This window comes from Anguilla anguilla, chromosome 2 (assembly GCF_013347855.1).
Source record: "Anguilla anguilla isolate fAngAng1 chromosome 2, fAngAng1.pri, whole genome shotgun sequence".
Lineage (NCBI taxonomy): Eukaryota > Metazoa > Chordata > Actinopteri > Anguilliformes > Anguillidae > Anguilla > Anguilla anguilla.
In genome coordinates this window covers 36,969,495-36,984,273 of record NC_049202.1, presented here as the reverse complement: position 1 = coordinate 36,984,273, position 14,779 = coordinate 36,969,495, and the positions used below count along the sequence as shown (strand labels likewise).

Below are 14,779 nucleotides of genomic sequence, written 5' to 3'. Positions count from 1 at the left end.
ACCCATCACAGTGCAGCTCCATACGCAGAGCCACCCCTCCACCCATCACAGTGCAGCTCCATACGCAGAGCCACCCCTCCACCCATCACAGTGCAACACCATACACAGAGCCAACCACATAGGCACAAATAAATTAAACATACCTGTATTCATTGTAGCGCATGCCTTGTGCATTGATTCAGTTTTTGCCGTGATATTGGCTTCTTTGTGTATTGTTCCTGTTCATCCCTTTATTTTAAGTGTTAATATTGGTGTAAATGCTTTCTTGTGAGATATAAAACATTTTTTAACTAGAGTTTTTCTCTTTTCTACTGCAGTGCAGCATCTCAAACCAGTAATCTGTTGTACAACATGCTGTCTTAAACTAAATTGTTGAACCATCCCCTCATTACAAGTTCACATTATGATATACTTAAAAATTCATCCTCAAACCAAAGATAACCACATAAATACTTATACAAACATATTTTTTATTGCCAATGGTAGCAATCATGCCTCAGTGTGCTGCAAGAAGTCACATGCAGAGCAAAATAAAACTTTGGACTTTACATTACAGCACAGGGGCATAAGCAGAAAGAACAGGATTCTTGCAGCTTGGCAAACCTGAAATGTGAATGTGCTCACATCGCATGTACATAATACAGTACAATAAAACTAAAATAATTGTGTCATGTCAAAAGGTAACTGCTGACAGCAGGGGACAAACCAGTATTGTCGAAAATAATTCACCTAGAAACAACTCAAAGGAAAAATATTCTTCCCTTTATATAAATGCTCAGACATTACGTGGTATACCATGTACAGTACCTGAGTGTTTCTCAGCTTTACTGAAAGAAGTTTCATGTGACACTGCTATAATCATATATGGCTATTACTGAAGCTAGCTCACTGTGCATTTAGGAGCCAGTATGCAATCAGAATTAATATTGTAAAATCATTTTTGGACAGGCAGCATGGTCAAAGCAGATCAACCCACAACACATTTTTATATATATATATATATATAAATACAGGCGACTGCTTGGTAATACACTTATGCTCTCATCTGTGAGGCATCAAGCATGCATCAGAAATTTGGCCAAAATGGGACAGAAACCCTTTGCTCCTGATCGAGTATATGGCAAAACTAGCTTGCCTTTCAAGTTTATTAGAAATATAATTGTGAGGTGCATGAATTGGTCTTCAGAAATACCATGGCAGTGTTTATCTTGATAGCTAAAGGGGCAATTACTTGCTTTTAGAGCTTTGTGACCTTTAAGACATTTTAAGACAAACGCAAGGATGCCGTTGTGTAGTGAACCACCTTAAAAAAGATATAGAGCACCAGGAACTAAAGTGAACATAACTCATACACTAAGCTTATAGAGAACCCCAATTAATTTTCATTAAAGAGAGATCAAGGAATGTCTTCAGCATGTTGTAGGCAATAACACATGCATGTAAGCTTAGCTACACACTGGAATGGTACACTTTGTAAAGACTCACATTGGTTAATACATTTTTTTTTAAAAACATTAAAACCACAGTAACCTATTTTTGAGAATTAGGACACCCATTAACACATAAGACATTACACATATTAACCTATAAGTATACACTGATATGCCAGAGTCATGATAAAATAAAAAATATGTGGAGTGTGTGGCTGGAACAAGACAGGGAGATGGCTCAAGGTCAGTGAGAATAACAGAAAGACCCATCAAGCTTTGGTACCAAAAAATATTAAAACTGACTGACATAGAATGCATGTGGCACAGTTTTCAAATAAAAGTCAGAGAAAATAGTTTAGGATAATTTAGGAGATTACAGTCAATGTACTGACTTCACAGAATGTAGCTGGCTCTAAACTTGCCAGTTATGTAGTGGCAGTCTCTCTATGACCCTGTGCGAGAGAATTAAGACTGAATGGAAACATCCATTATCAACAATTTTCTATATACCACCTCTTTCTGTAGTGCAGATAAAAATGACAAAATCTTTTCAACTTCCAAGCCTTAAAACAGACAACAATACAATAAGTGCAAGGAGATGTAAGGAAAATGGCTGCCTCCCTGAAACAGCCTCTCCCACCGTGTCATATCAGCTATGCAAGGAACAGCAGCAAGCTTTCACCTTAAGCAAAATAATGCTATTCATAGCCTAGATAGCAGCTCAGATACAGGATATCAGCACACCACTGGATATGTACTCTACAGATAGTCCTATCGATAATTACTGTAACAATCATGTGCACTAAATAAAACGTAGCTTCACAGCAGATTTCACACAGATGAGACGGAATGTTATCCAATAGAATCTCTGGGTCCTCTGAGTCTGCCTTAAGCAGATCTTTATAACAGGAGTTTAACCACAGCCTACAGCCTAAGGCTTATTTCATCTACTTTTACATGTAAAGCATGTGAAAGAGCTTATAATGTATACATATACATAATCACAAACACACACCATCATCTGTGCATGACACACTGTACTAAAATGTTTGTCAATATACATGATTCCATTCACATTGTCACATTTTTCTACTCCTGACCACTTATGGAGGTGGTGTGGGGTTTTTTGTGCAATATCACCCCCAATATAATGGGAGGATGGCAGGTGAATTTTAGCACTCAATCTGAGACTGCAGTTGTCTCCTTAGGGTGAGTGTGCGACGGTGCAGCTGCTGCATCTGCTGCATGCGATCCCGCTGCCGCGCCAGGTTCTGCGGCATGGGGTAGCGCTGGCAGCCGTACAGGAAGCGGTAGGGGATACGGACGTGGCAGGCGGTGGCGCGGCAGCGAGGCTGGGGCATGGGCGGCAGCAGCATCCAGCGCTTCCTCTCAGCGCAGTAGCGGTAGGCCTCTTTGCGGTACTGCTTGTCCACGTCATCGCTGTTCTTCCAGCCGCCAATGATGAAGACGTCGTCGCCGAAGTAGCAGATGGCGGCGCCCTCGATGCTGGTGACCTCGGGCGGCAGGCTCTCGAGGATCTCGTCAGAGATGCGGGCGCTGATCTTCTGCTGAGCCACCTCGTCCCTCACCGAGTAGCTCTTGGGGCAGCAGGAGGCAGTGTGGTAGAAGTTGGTGGGAGCTACCGCCATCTGGAAGAGACAATAGTTGTCGATGAGGGGCAGGGAGTCCACCTCCTGCCACTGCCGGCTTTCTGTGTCATAGCGCGTGGTGATGGTCTTCAGCCCGTCCTCATTGTCCATGTCCACAGGCGTGCGCGCTGTCACATACACGTAGCGGTCCTCAACGCTCACCGCCTTCACGTCTCGCAGAATTTTGGGCGCAGACTCCAGGTTGTGCCACTTGTCATGCTTGGGCTCATAAACACTCACATCCTTGAAGCCTGGGCTGAAGTTGCCATGCCCCCCAATGCTGTAGAGGATATCTTTGATGCAGGTGAGGCCAAAGGAGTGCTTTCGTGTCGTCAGGTTGCACACTTGCTCCCAGGTGTTGCGGTTGGGGCTGTACCGCTCCACAGTTTTAGCAAAGCCAGGCTCCATGGACCCCGCCACGTAGACATGCGACTCGATGGCAGCGATAGCATGGCCATCCAGGTGGTTGTGGATGTGTGGCAGGTTGACCCAGCGGTCCTCGTACAAAAAATAACCCACACACTCGCTTAAGTAGTCACCCCCTTCTGACACCCCACCCACCACCATGATCACATCCATGTTCTGGCCGAAGCGCGGCTGGAACGCTGACATGTAGGAGGTCCAGATTTCCAGGTCAGCTGACTTAAGGTTCTCGAAACGGATGGCGTGCCCTTCCACAGCCTCTGACACCAGCCTTAGGCAAGCCTCATTGCTGGCCACCAGGGGTTCAGCCTTGACCACTCGAGTCAGATACGTGGGCTTGATCAGGGGAAGCCGCAGGAGACGGAAGAGCTCCTCAAAGTACTTCTCTCGCTCTTCAGCATTGCGCTGCACCCATTTTACAATGGCTTCGAAAAGGGCCTCCTCTGAATCCACGGTGATCTCGGCGTCGGACAGCCAGTCCCGCACCAGATGGAAGGGCAGGGTGTAAAACTCCTCGTCCTGGATGACCTTGTGGAAGTTGCGGCGGATCATGTCGGCCGCACGCAGGGCTAGCTGATCCAGCGTGTACATGTGGGCCAGGCTGTGCACTGCAACACAATTGCTTAGGTTCAGCTTCTTCTTCAGGAACTCGCCACAGAAGTCCTTTAGCTGAAGCAGGAGGAACCTGAAAATTGTAATGGAAAATCATCTCGGTTTGATCCAGAAAAACAACCAAATTTGGACTGTCACCAAAACAGATGTTTCCCCACCCGTTGACTCCCAAACACATTTAGTGACATCTGTAGGATGACATGAAAATACATAACTTTGTGTATTCATTAGCTAAAGGCACTTTACCCTACATGAGTTACAGTGTGTAGCTTGTTGTATAGCTTTGATGCATCACATTTGCACAGTGGCCTCAAGAGAATTAAAGAGAATCACGAGAATTAAAGAAATTACTTGCACAATGGACTGGGCCAACTAGGTTAGGTCAGCAGTATTGGTAACAGACAAACGTCCTCTGTGGATGAAACAATTGGATATGGTGAATTATTGTTTCACCCATTTTTTTGTCTTAGCATGGCAGTTATCTCTGAAAGCCTTTCTGATTTGACAAGTTTTATAATTAAATATTACTGGTGCGGCTTCAATAAATTAGAGGCTTATTTCATACGTGAATGGATATAGCCAAAAGGTCAGCTACCCTGCATTGTGCTTTAATAGGCCAGCAACGTACAGCAATGACATATTGTTACCGCTGGAATTTAATGCTGCGTTCGTACCGTCTAGCGATGCAGAAAGAGGTGTTGTTCATAGTTACCCCCTTAACCTTTCTTTCTAATCCACAATACATCACGATTGTTGCAATGAATTACCAAGTTCGTGAAAAGGTGTAGTGCCAGTGCGCAGCTAAAGACTGCTCCAGCGCATTGTGCTTTTCGCTGTTAAAAAAAATGTAGCGAATGCAGCAATCAAAATATGAATCATAAAGTGACTTACAAATGAAGAAGAAGAATTACGTACTAGGACTGTCTTCATAACTTTCAATCACTGCTGCACACAAGCGCGAGAAGGTGACGTCCTGCTGCTAGGTTTAACACCTTACCTGTCAGCAACTTCCAGCACTTCATGAACATTAGCAGTGCTGACTGTGATTTCCCCGGTGTACATGAATTGTATAACGCTTTCTACAGTCTCTGGGTCGGGGCCCATTTCAGAACTCCATTCTTTCATCTCCACTCGTCCAGACAGTGATTCTGAAAACTGTCCACTGAGAAGCGGGGTGAAGTAATCTGTCGCTGCGGCCAACACGGAGCGGTGAGCAGAGAACTCGCAGCACGTAACGCTCCCTGTAGCCGCTCCGCTACTGAAGGCCAGAGTCACGTCGCAGAACAACCCAACCTTCCTCTGTTCGCTCTGCCGGCGAGACAGTTCCGAGCAGTGGGAGGAGCAGCTGAAGTCCTCGGCTTCCTCCGAGTCTCCGTCTCCAGTAAGGGCGCTGGCTGTGCCGGTACTGCTGGAGCTTCGTGTCGATTCCTCTGGATTAGGCGCTGCGGTTGCCATATTAGTTGTGGATGTTATGATTCCAAATTGCAATAAACTTGTCTTTGAAATCACATATATGCAGACACACAAAAACAAATAATAACGATATGCGTAGCTGATGCCCAGCGGCACCAAGTTGCTACGAACGCAGTGTGCATTAAGGGGCGTGCTCGGTTCAGAGGCAGGCAGTCGTTCCAGACACTCCCAGTTTTTAACTCTTAGCTAAATATGACGCACACACATTGAACACGTACGAATCGGCATGTTGAAACACCTGAGGAAACTGGGAAGTAAAGTTTCAGGAAAAATGCACTTTTAATATACTAGAATTGCACTGGACATTTGGCAACCTTTTAGTATGCTACATTTTAATTGCAAGGGTGAGGTTAGAAACCAAAACTATAACCTATATTTTGTAAGGTCACCAATAATAAATATAGTCGAGTTAATCAGTTAGGTGTTATACGTTTGAGTAAGGGTGGTGTAGATTTAGAAGTGTTTATAGACGTTTAAATTTACCTTGCATAAAGCTAGGATTACATCACTTTGGCTGAAATTTACTAGTTAGCATTTGGCACCTAAAATAGTTTGGACTACAATCTTCAAAAATGTAGCCTTGGAAATATAACACTGCTGGCTGATCATAGCCAATGATCACTCAGCAGTTCATGGTTGAAAGTCCACTGTGGTGGTGCACTGTTTGTCTTGTCCTCCCAAGGATAGGATGGGATGTGTTTTAAACTGGCCACATTTCCTGCCAATGACGATCCAGGTGCCAAGTGGCAACCATTTTCATTAGTGAGAGATATTACCATATTTTTCAGTGGTGTAATAGTCACTGATACTTGGTGTGTTGGAAGAGGGCACATGCTCATGTTGCAGTGATCATGATGTGCATGTGTTTCTGGATCTGAGTGAAAGGGCCAGTGAAGAGAAACTGCTGCAATAATTTGTTTTACGTTGCACATTGTCATTAATAATTGCACCATGGTTACTGTACAGCTAGAATATTTCCATTTTATCCAATGGACTTGGATTCTTGGGTATCCCTGAGCATTATGAATGCCTGTCGCATCACCTCACTTCATTATGTTATTGGATGAAACTTCTGATGTAAACAAGCTAACCAGCACCTCCTGGTGAAAAGCAACCCACATGGTATGGATGGTGTTACCTGGCTGATGGTTTGCACCGGACAAAGAGCTTTGCACCAAGCACAATACTTTGCTTTCAGGCCAAGGAACTCAACTTAAGCATCATCAGACCACAATCTTCTTCCAGAAGGTCTCAGGGTCTGTCACATCACTTTTGGCAAACTCCAGGCATGAGAAAAAGCTAGGCTTTTTCCAAAGTGGCTTCCATCTAGCCACTCCCATAAATAGGCCAAATCTGTGAAGTGCTGAAGAAATTAATCTATAAATATATATAGAAATCTATAGTTTCCCCGCCATTTTAGTCAACACACTCTGTACCTCTGAGCTCTGCCGTCAGTGTTGTAACTGGCCTATTTGACACTTCTCGTCGAGGTGCTCAGTTTGGTAGGACGGCCTGCTCTTGATAGTGTCAGGGTCATGCCATATTTTTCCATTTTGTTACAATGGAAATATTTTTTTTACTTTCTACAGCTTTTCCTTACATAATATCTTCCTCACAAAGTTCCACAGGTGGTTCTTGGTCTTCCTGGCAAGACCTGCAGTTTCAAGACCTCACAAAGTCTGTGATATCTATTCTGCAATCATGCAGTTGAACACAGGTGCATTCAAAATCAACACAGACAAGCCTAGTTAATGCTTTTTGTGTGATCTTATGAAAATGAAATAAAAATAGAAAATAGGTTAATATAATGGTGAATATACATCAATGAAGTCATCTTCAAGTTAAAAAAAAAATTGTGAAGACGTGCAAATAATTTCATTTTTACATTATAAAATATTTACTCATAGGGAGTAGAATAAATCCAATTTAAATATACTAAAATATTTTTTAAAACACAGCAAATTTGAAATATTTAATGCGAGTGAAAAGTTTCTGAAGGTACGGTAAATATCAAATGAAAATTTGGAAATTAAATCCTGGCATTATTTTGTGATATCAAAGTTATCACAAAATACTACATCATAAATAACCACAGTAAGAAGTTATCCAAGAAGTTCTTTATTATACTACAATATTACAGTTTAGAGATATTAATATATTACTTACATTAACAATACAGAAGCACATTAATTTCACATCAAATAAAACTGAGTAAAACGTATAAAAATCGAACATAGCAGGCTGACAGTTCTTTTCAAAGTGTTGGTGATCCATTTAAATATTTGTGGACATCTCTTGATGAGCGTGGAAGAAGAAATGCACAACTAAATACAGACAGGCTCTTGTTAGAGAACCTCACAGCTCACAGGGATAATAGCACGTGGGGGTCATGCTTGCCAACAAGAAGTCACGTTTAGATAAAAGGAAATGCCTTGATTACTATGGTCCCTCACAACAGTATGTTAAGACTCACTGGGCCTTATTCAAAAGTTTGAATCACCTAAATTTACCACTACATTTTTTTATTGAATGAGAAGACCAGGTCAACAGGAAAAAAAAGTGGTCACATATTTCAGAGGCACCAATAGAAGTCAACAGCTAGTTTAACAGCACTTAAAGAGCTTTACTGTTGTACCTCCCCCATAGACACATAGCAAAACACTTAATCGTTTCCCAACATAATCCACATCAGGTCCAGAGTCTGCAAAATCACGCAATGGCTATCAACTAGTCGGGCAACTCCTAAACTGGTGTCCATAACACACCAAGACATATTTAAAACACTGTGAGTAATTGTTATTTTAAAACAGTGGTAAATTTATGAAGTTTATATTTTATGGACAACTCCACCAATGTTATTCAAACCAAAATAATGGGTGGAGGGGAGGGTATGGTATGTTTCTATTAACAGCTGCTCATATATGTCTGCTCATATATTCCATAATGGAAGGCATATCACTACCGTAATCATGTGCACACCCATAAGGCCTTGGAGGTCAGGTGCAGCAGCGAATCCAGGAGGATGTCAGGGTCAAAGTGAGGTCTATGACACCTAATGAATATAGCATCATATCTCACCACTCTCCGACAGAGCAGGTGGCTAACAAATCAGATCTGCATTTACATTCAAATGCTACTTCCTTCTGTTTTACACACTATTTCTGTATCTCTCTATGGCAAACTATTTGCTAGATCTGCAAGTGGCTGATTAGACTGCACAGTCACTCGCATAGCACAGCATTACTGAAGACTATACTGCGAAATGCTAGCATTCACTTACACACAGCAGGGTAATTGTGCTAGTGTGTGGTCACAGAAGTAATATTTTTTGTCTATATGTGATGAAAGGGCAGCCAATTGCACATCAAATCAGGATGAGGCAAAACCCCTGGGTTCCATGAATATGGCATACAGTGAGAGACTGAAAGTGTGATTAATGAGGACTGTCCATACCATGTGCCACTGTGCTCATAAAAACTGAAGACCCCAACCCTGCTAAATTTGCCTCCCATTCCTTCCCGTTGTGACCCCACTGTTTTAGCCTGCGCTGATTTTCCCCTAGTGTGTCCCATGTGTCAATAACAGGTATGTCTGCTTATTTAAATTGTACCAATGGCCACGGTTCTTCTTCTATGGTGGCTGATGAAGAACTGGTGAACAACTACTCGTCCGCCCCCGATGTCCCTCCACCAAATCCCCTTCCCCATCCACGCCCCTTCTCCTTCCCAGTTGCAGTAATGGAGGGAGAAACTGAAAGCTGTGGTCCTGGGTTTTGCCTTCCAGGATAAGGCCGGCTCTGCAGTTTCCGTAGTTACATAGACATGTGTTCTGGAAGCACGTAGGAGATGTCATCCCAAGGGTGCCTGTACAGGCCCTGCTTCAGTCTCTTCTGGTCTAAGTAGTGTCCTGAGAGTGGAGGAAGGAAGAGAGATCATTAGAGGCACTGTCTCTTGCCCTTTCCAATTATCTGATGCCAATGAGCCCCACTAGAGAACACAGCAGCTCTTGCATCTCCCACGGTTCTGATACTCTTAACAGTTACTTAAAGACGAATTACAAGACCTTGCCAGCTGAATCTCATAATAAATTATTACAGCGCCCAAAGTACTGGTTGTTAATATGGATGAGCCTTCACTGACCTCTCCTAATGATTTTTTGCAAGAGAAATGCCCGGTGTTCTGATAATGAATTTCAGGTGTTTTCTCTGAAGAATTTATAATATTGAGTATTAATCAAATATATTTTTGTTAGAGATTGTTATGTACTAGCTTCTTAAAAATATGTATTTTAAATTCACCATGGTTTAATGTGGGGTGGTGCATTGGCCAACCAGTCATATTTCATACCAGTCATGTCATATGTAATATGCAAATGTTCCACACCTAAAATTCAAGTAACCCCTTTAACCACAGGAGAAATACTGACGTTAAGGGTCAGAGAAAACTTAATCCTGATTTTTTGCTCGTTTCCCCACTGAAACTTACCAATGAAACCCATGCTACGACCCAGGACGAATATTCCATTCAGGGCTCCGATCTCCACAAACTCATCAGCTTCATCCCTGCAACACAAACGTCACATCAGTCCCTGCATTTCGCTTGCTGAACTCAACCCAGAGCCCAGAACTGCAGGTGGAGAACAAGACAGCACTGCGCATAGGAACACATGACACACGCAACAAGCACGCACAAAGCCAACCAATCACAGAATAGAATATACACGCGCAGACGTATTCCCACCGTGTGAATCCGCCGCAGGTCCTAAGCAGGTCCACGAAGGCCACCCCGATGAAGCCGTCCACATTCAGGATGAGGTTGGGTTTCTGCAAAGGAAGGGCCACTGTTGAGAGCCTGTCTCAGTTTTGCACACAAAAATTCGGCAGTGTAGGGGGCAGTGCCGTTTTCTCAAAGAAGATTTACGACACGCCAAGGACTCCCAAGAGTGATGGAGAAGCTATTGGACGAAGGCCCCTCTGCTCCTCGGTAAGGGCAGGGGGCGTAAGGGGGAAGGGGCGGGGCAAAGTAAGGGGAGGTGCAGCGCCCGGGGGAAGTGGGTACCTTGGAGGTGGTGATCTTCTCCACGTCCAGGGCGTAGTCCAGCAGCTGTGTGGCAGGGAAATGCTGCTTCACAAAGTCTTTCAGGATCTGGACTCTCATGTCTGGATTGTTGATCTGAAAATTTTTATTGAATTCACAAAAAATTGCTTTTTTTAATTTATTTTTTTTAAACTTTACAGTGCATTTATTTCACTTTTCATTAATTTCATTCCATACTTCCATCTACAGACACACTTTTCTATATAGATTACATATATGGTCAAATAAGTACAAAAAGGGAAGAATAAAATTGCAGAAGCGAGAAAGGAGAGAATATTTAGCACCACAGACGCTTTTTAGGCATTTAAAGGTAGGATGTGCGCTGCCTTGTCGCAGTCAGAGCTAAGCACGGGGAAAGAGCGTTCTGACGTTGTCGCGGCGCAGGTGAAGCGCGCGAGAGCCGAGGAGGAGGAGAGGAGGAAGTGCTCACCGACTTCACCCTGTGGCCGATGCCCATGATCAGCTTGCCCTCTTTCTTCATCTTGTTGACGAACTCCATGGGCAGGAGGCCGCTGTCGAAAGCCTTGCTGAACATCCTGGCGGCGGCGTCCAGAGCCCCCCCGAAGCGGTCACCCTGAAACACGCGCAGTCATTTCAACAGCTCAATGAAACGGCCATGCAACCTAAAATTAAACGCAGCAATGTCACAGCTAACAACGCCATCTAATGGCATGTCCAAATGGTGCCGTTTAGAACGTGTTTGACTAGCGTGCATGAAGGAGTGACGGTTTTGGAACACATAATTAAAATTGGTTGCATGTTCTCAGCATTTTTGTCTCATTGGGTGGGAGGGCCAACCCCAGACTGCCTCATTTTGAGCCTTTCATTCCATATTGCATTCTCAAAGAGATGACACAAAGACTGTCTCTGCTTTGGGTGGTACAGTAGACTATCACATGCCAAACAGACACTAGGAGATCTTTGTGATTATGTAATGATGGTTAAAACTGCTTACACCGGTTTTATCTGGCAGAAGAACTTAACAGGAAGTCAGGGACCAGCTTGTCAATTTAAACTGAGGGAGAGGCCAGGTTCAACAGCAGCATCAGCACGGCACGCTTACTGCATTTAGCTTTCACTGGGTACCAAGGGGTCACTTCCTGGCAGCTGTACTTGGTCATCCTGTGTTTAACGTGACTCTGAAGCATTTCTTCATTCAAAATTTTGTTAATATGCATCCTGGAGCACTGTGACAATAAACTCTCACCACCATAATTTCATATTTGTTGAACTGAGCCTTTTAAGCAGTTGCTGAAATATGACTGATTACTGGGTCAGGGGAAAGGTGATGAACAGGGTTTAGGTTCATTTAGAAAATTGCTGGTTTAAACCTGGTACACACTATGAGTTCACCACCAAGTTTACAGCGCAAGTGACAAACCACATTAGTGGTGCACCACACTGGTTTTAAAATGGGGGACGGAGTAATGTCAACAGTTGGCACCCATGGTGGAGCCACATATCGTGCACATTACAGTCTTATCCAATAAAGTTAGACATGTGTAGAAATAATGAATATAGGGGAAGCATGGACATTTTTTTTTATTTTTTTTTTTTACACAAAACTAGACTCACCCAAAAGTAAAAACATTTTTTTAAAGCAATTGAATTGTACCTGCTCAGTAGTGAATTGAGCAGCTTATGCACAAAGCTTTCTACTGAAATATGTTTAGCATCACCATCAGTATTCCTTTCTGGTGGAGTGCTCTTGGTTCGACTGCAAATATTGAATGAAACGCGTGTGGAGGCACAGACAAAAAAAATATTTCAAATTAGGCTGTACAAATGTGCAAATTATTTTTTTCTTACTGCCAAATTTATTCATGAATAAATGGTATAACTGGTTGCGCAATGTCTTGTTAATCAATGCAGATACACAACAGAATATTAATATAAAGATGCATTAAGTATGTTTTGTTTAAAACAACAAAGAATCCAGCCAAGCTTAATTAAAACATTAACCAGCTGTCAACTGTCACTATGAAGTCGCTAGCAGCTTTGAACAAACAGTCATAATAGCGTTTATGTATGCACATCAGGGGAGGTTTGTTTTTCATTGGAGGTTTGTAAAGCTGATAAATGGTTGGACAGATGCAGTTCATGTCCAGGACACGATTAGAGGGTACGTGGCAATGGCACAGCAATTATCACAGCTTGTTGGGCAAGACACACCACAGAAGTTGTGGGTTTTTAGCATTTATGCAGTGCTGGTTCAGTGTACATGCAGCTTAAGGCCCTGTGGCATTCGAGTGGATGGACCGGAGGGGAAGGCGGATGTGGACGAGCGCTTACGATGGTGAGCAGGCCTGACGTCAGGCTGGAGATGAGGTCCTTGCCGGCGCGGGCGCAGACGATGGTGTTGTGGGCTCCAGACACGGCCGGCCCGTGATCCGCCGTCACCATCAGGCACATCTCGATGAACTGGCAGGCGTACCGCGGCAACCTGGGACATGGCAGAGATGTGAGCACGCAGCCTCCATGCGGCTGAAAATATGGATTCCTATATGTTGAGCTCCATAATGTTTGTAGCCGCTGGTAGCAGCAGCAGAATGAATTCTGCAGTGTAAAGGACCATCTTATCCACTCAAGTTCAACAAAATGCCTCCAAACTCCTTGGACACTGCTTGATCCTACAGCAAGACAATGACCCCAACTATACTGCTAAAGCAACAAAGGAGTTTTTCAAAGCCAAAAACTGGAAAATTCTTGACTAGCTAAGTCATTCACCCAATCTGAATCGAATTGAACTTGCGTTTCATATGCTGAAGAGAAAACTTGAGGCAACTAGCCCCAAAAACAAGCAGGCGCTGAAGATGCATACAGTACAGACCTTGCAGAGCATCACCAGAAAAGTACCAGGTAATGTCTTTGAGTCGTAGACTTCTAGCAGTCATTGCCTTCAAAGGATAGGCAACAAAGTACTAACACTACTTTCATTTACATAACATTAATTTGTCCCAAACATTACGGCACCCTGAAATGGGGAGACTAGTTAGTTAAGAGTCTTTTATAACCCCATGGGGCAATCTGTCTGCAGCACAGTATACAATAAAACTATAAAAAGTATATAAAATTGTGTATAAAGAGTGTTGTAATTTCTAGTTTGTGAAACAAAAGCACATGATAACACCCTTTAATAAAAGCTGAGAAGCTGCACTTTAACCACATGTGAATAGTTTGATTACAAATCTAAAAATTGAGTGCAGAGCCAAATAAAGAAAAATAGTATGTCTGTCACAAACATTACGGAGCTCACTGTAGGCTGGGCCTGAGCACTTGGCTTGCTGGGACTCCCAGCAGCCGGTCATTACTGGGGAACTTGGTGATTTTGTTACCCAGGCTACTTTAAGTAGCCCGACTTTATTTTATTTACAAAATTTACGGCTTACAGTACACACAGAAGTCACAAAGTAGTCAGAAAACACACATGAATTATATTCCTTTAAAGTATGAAATACAGATATACCTACAATAAGCTAAATGTGGCTTTACAAATGAACCACCCCTACCACTAGCTGTTTCTGTCAACAGGAAGTGACTTCTGGTAGTTAGTGTGGTTCGTTCTGAGGAGTTGAAAACACCACATCACTCACCTTCTCTGGAACCAGAGCAGTCCCAGCACCCCTCCCAGGCCCATCTCCTCTTTGAAGACCTCTGTAATGGGCATGCCAGCGTAGATCAGCTCCTGACCCCGCTCGTCACAGATGCTGGTCATGAAGGAGGCCGGCTTACGGATCAGACCCAACTCCTACATCAGAGGGAGAGAGAGACATCAGCACCTCTAACACAGACATTAACATATAGGACCTTTGGTCCCTCAGTAAACACACATACACACACACAGACAGACAAACACACACTTTGACACTGAACTAAGACATTGATAGTCCAAATGTTCATTGATAACCAAGTGGGGTCTGGGGGAGAAGGCTATATTTATGCAATTATTGCAATTGGACTAGACAAGACCATCCATGGATTTGCTATAAACATGATTAGCCAAATCCAGACCTGCACGTAAAAGTGCACAAGTCTTCACAGTCCTGGATATGGCCTTAATAGTCCAAGACTTAGGTACAGTAATAGCCACACTTAC

General features: G+C 43.3%; 2 protein-coding genes across 4 annotated transcripts in view; both read right to left on the bottom strand.

The window, feature by feature from the left end:
• Nucleotides 1-450: 450 nt before the first annotated feature.
• Nucleotides 451-5,753, bottom strand: klhl11 (kelch-like family member 11). The gene is made up of 2 exons (XM_035402587.1): nt 5,112-5,753; nt 451-4,187 (listed from the first exon to the last, which is right to left on the bottom strand). Exons 1-2 carry the CDS (start codon nt 5,567-5,569, stop codon nt 2,603-2,605), a joined length of 2,043 nt encoding a protein of 680 aa, XP_035258478.1. The 5' UTR covers nt 5,570-5,753; the 3' UTR covers nt 451-2,602.
• A 1,936-nt stretch (nt 5,754-7,689) lies between these two features.
• LOC118220770 (ATP-citrate synthase) overlaps nt 7,690-14,779 on the bottom strand; it is a 37,247-nt gene continuing 30,157 nt past the window's right edge. For all 3 annotated transcript variants that reach the window (XM_035404964.1, XM_035404965.1, XM_035404966.1), the window contains 7 exons: nt 14,277-14,431; nt 12,976-13,126; nt 11,114-11,257; nt 10,645-10,758; nt 10,327-10,409; nt 10,072-10,148; nt 7,690-9,493 (listed from right to left, as the gene is read on the bottom strand). In XM_035404964.1, the coding sequence (XP_035260855.1) occupies nt 9,399-9,493; nt 10,072-10,148; nt 10,327-10,409; nt 10,645-10,758; nt 11,114-11,257; nt 12,976-13,126; nt 14,277-14,431 (819 nt within the window). In that variant the 3' untranslated portion in view covers nt 7,690-9,398. The remainder of the gene's footprint in view (nt 9,494-10,071; nt 10,149-10,326; nt 10,410-10,644; nt 10,759-11,113; nt 11,258-12,975; nt 13,127-14,276; nt 14,432-14,779) is intronic.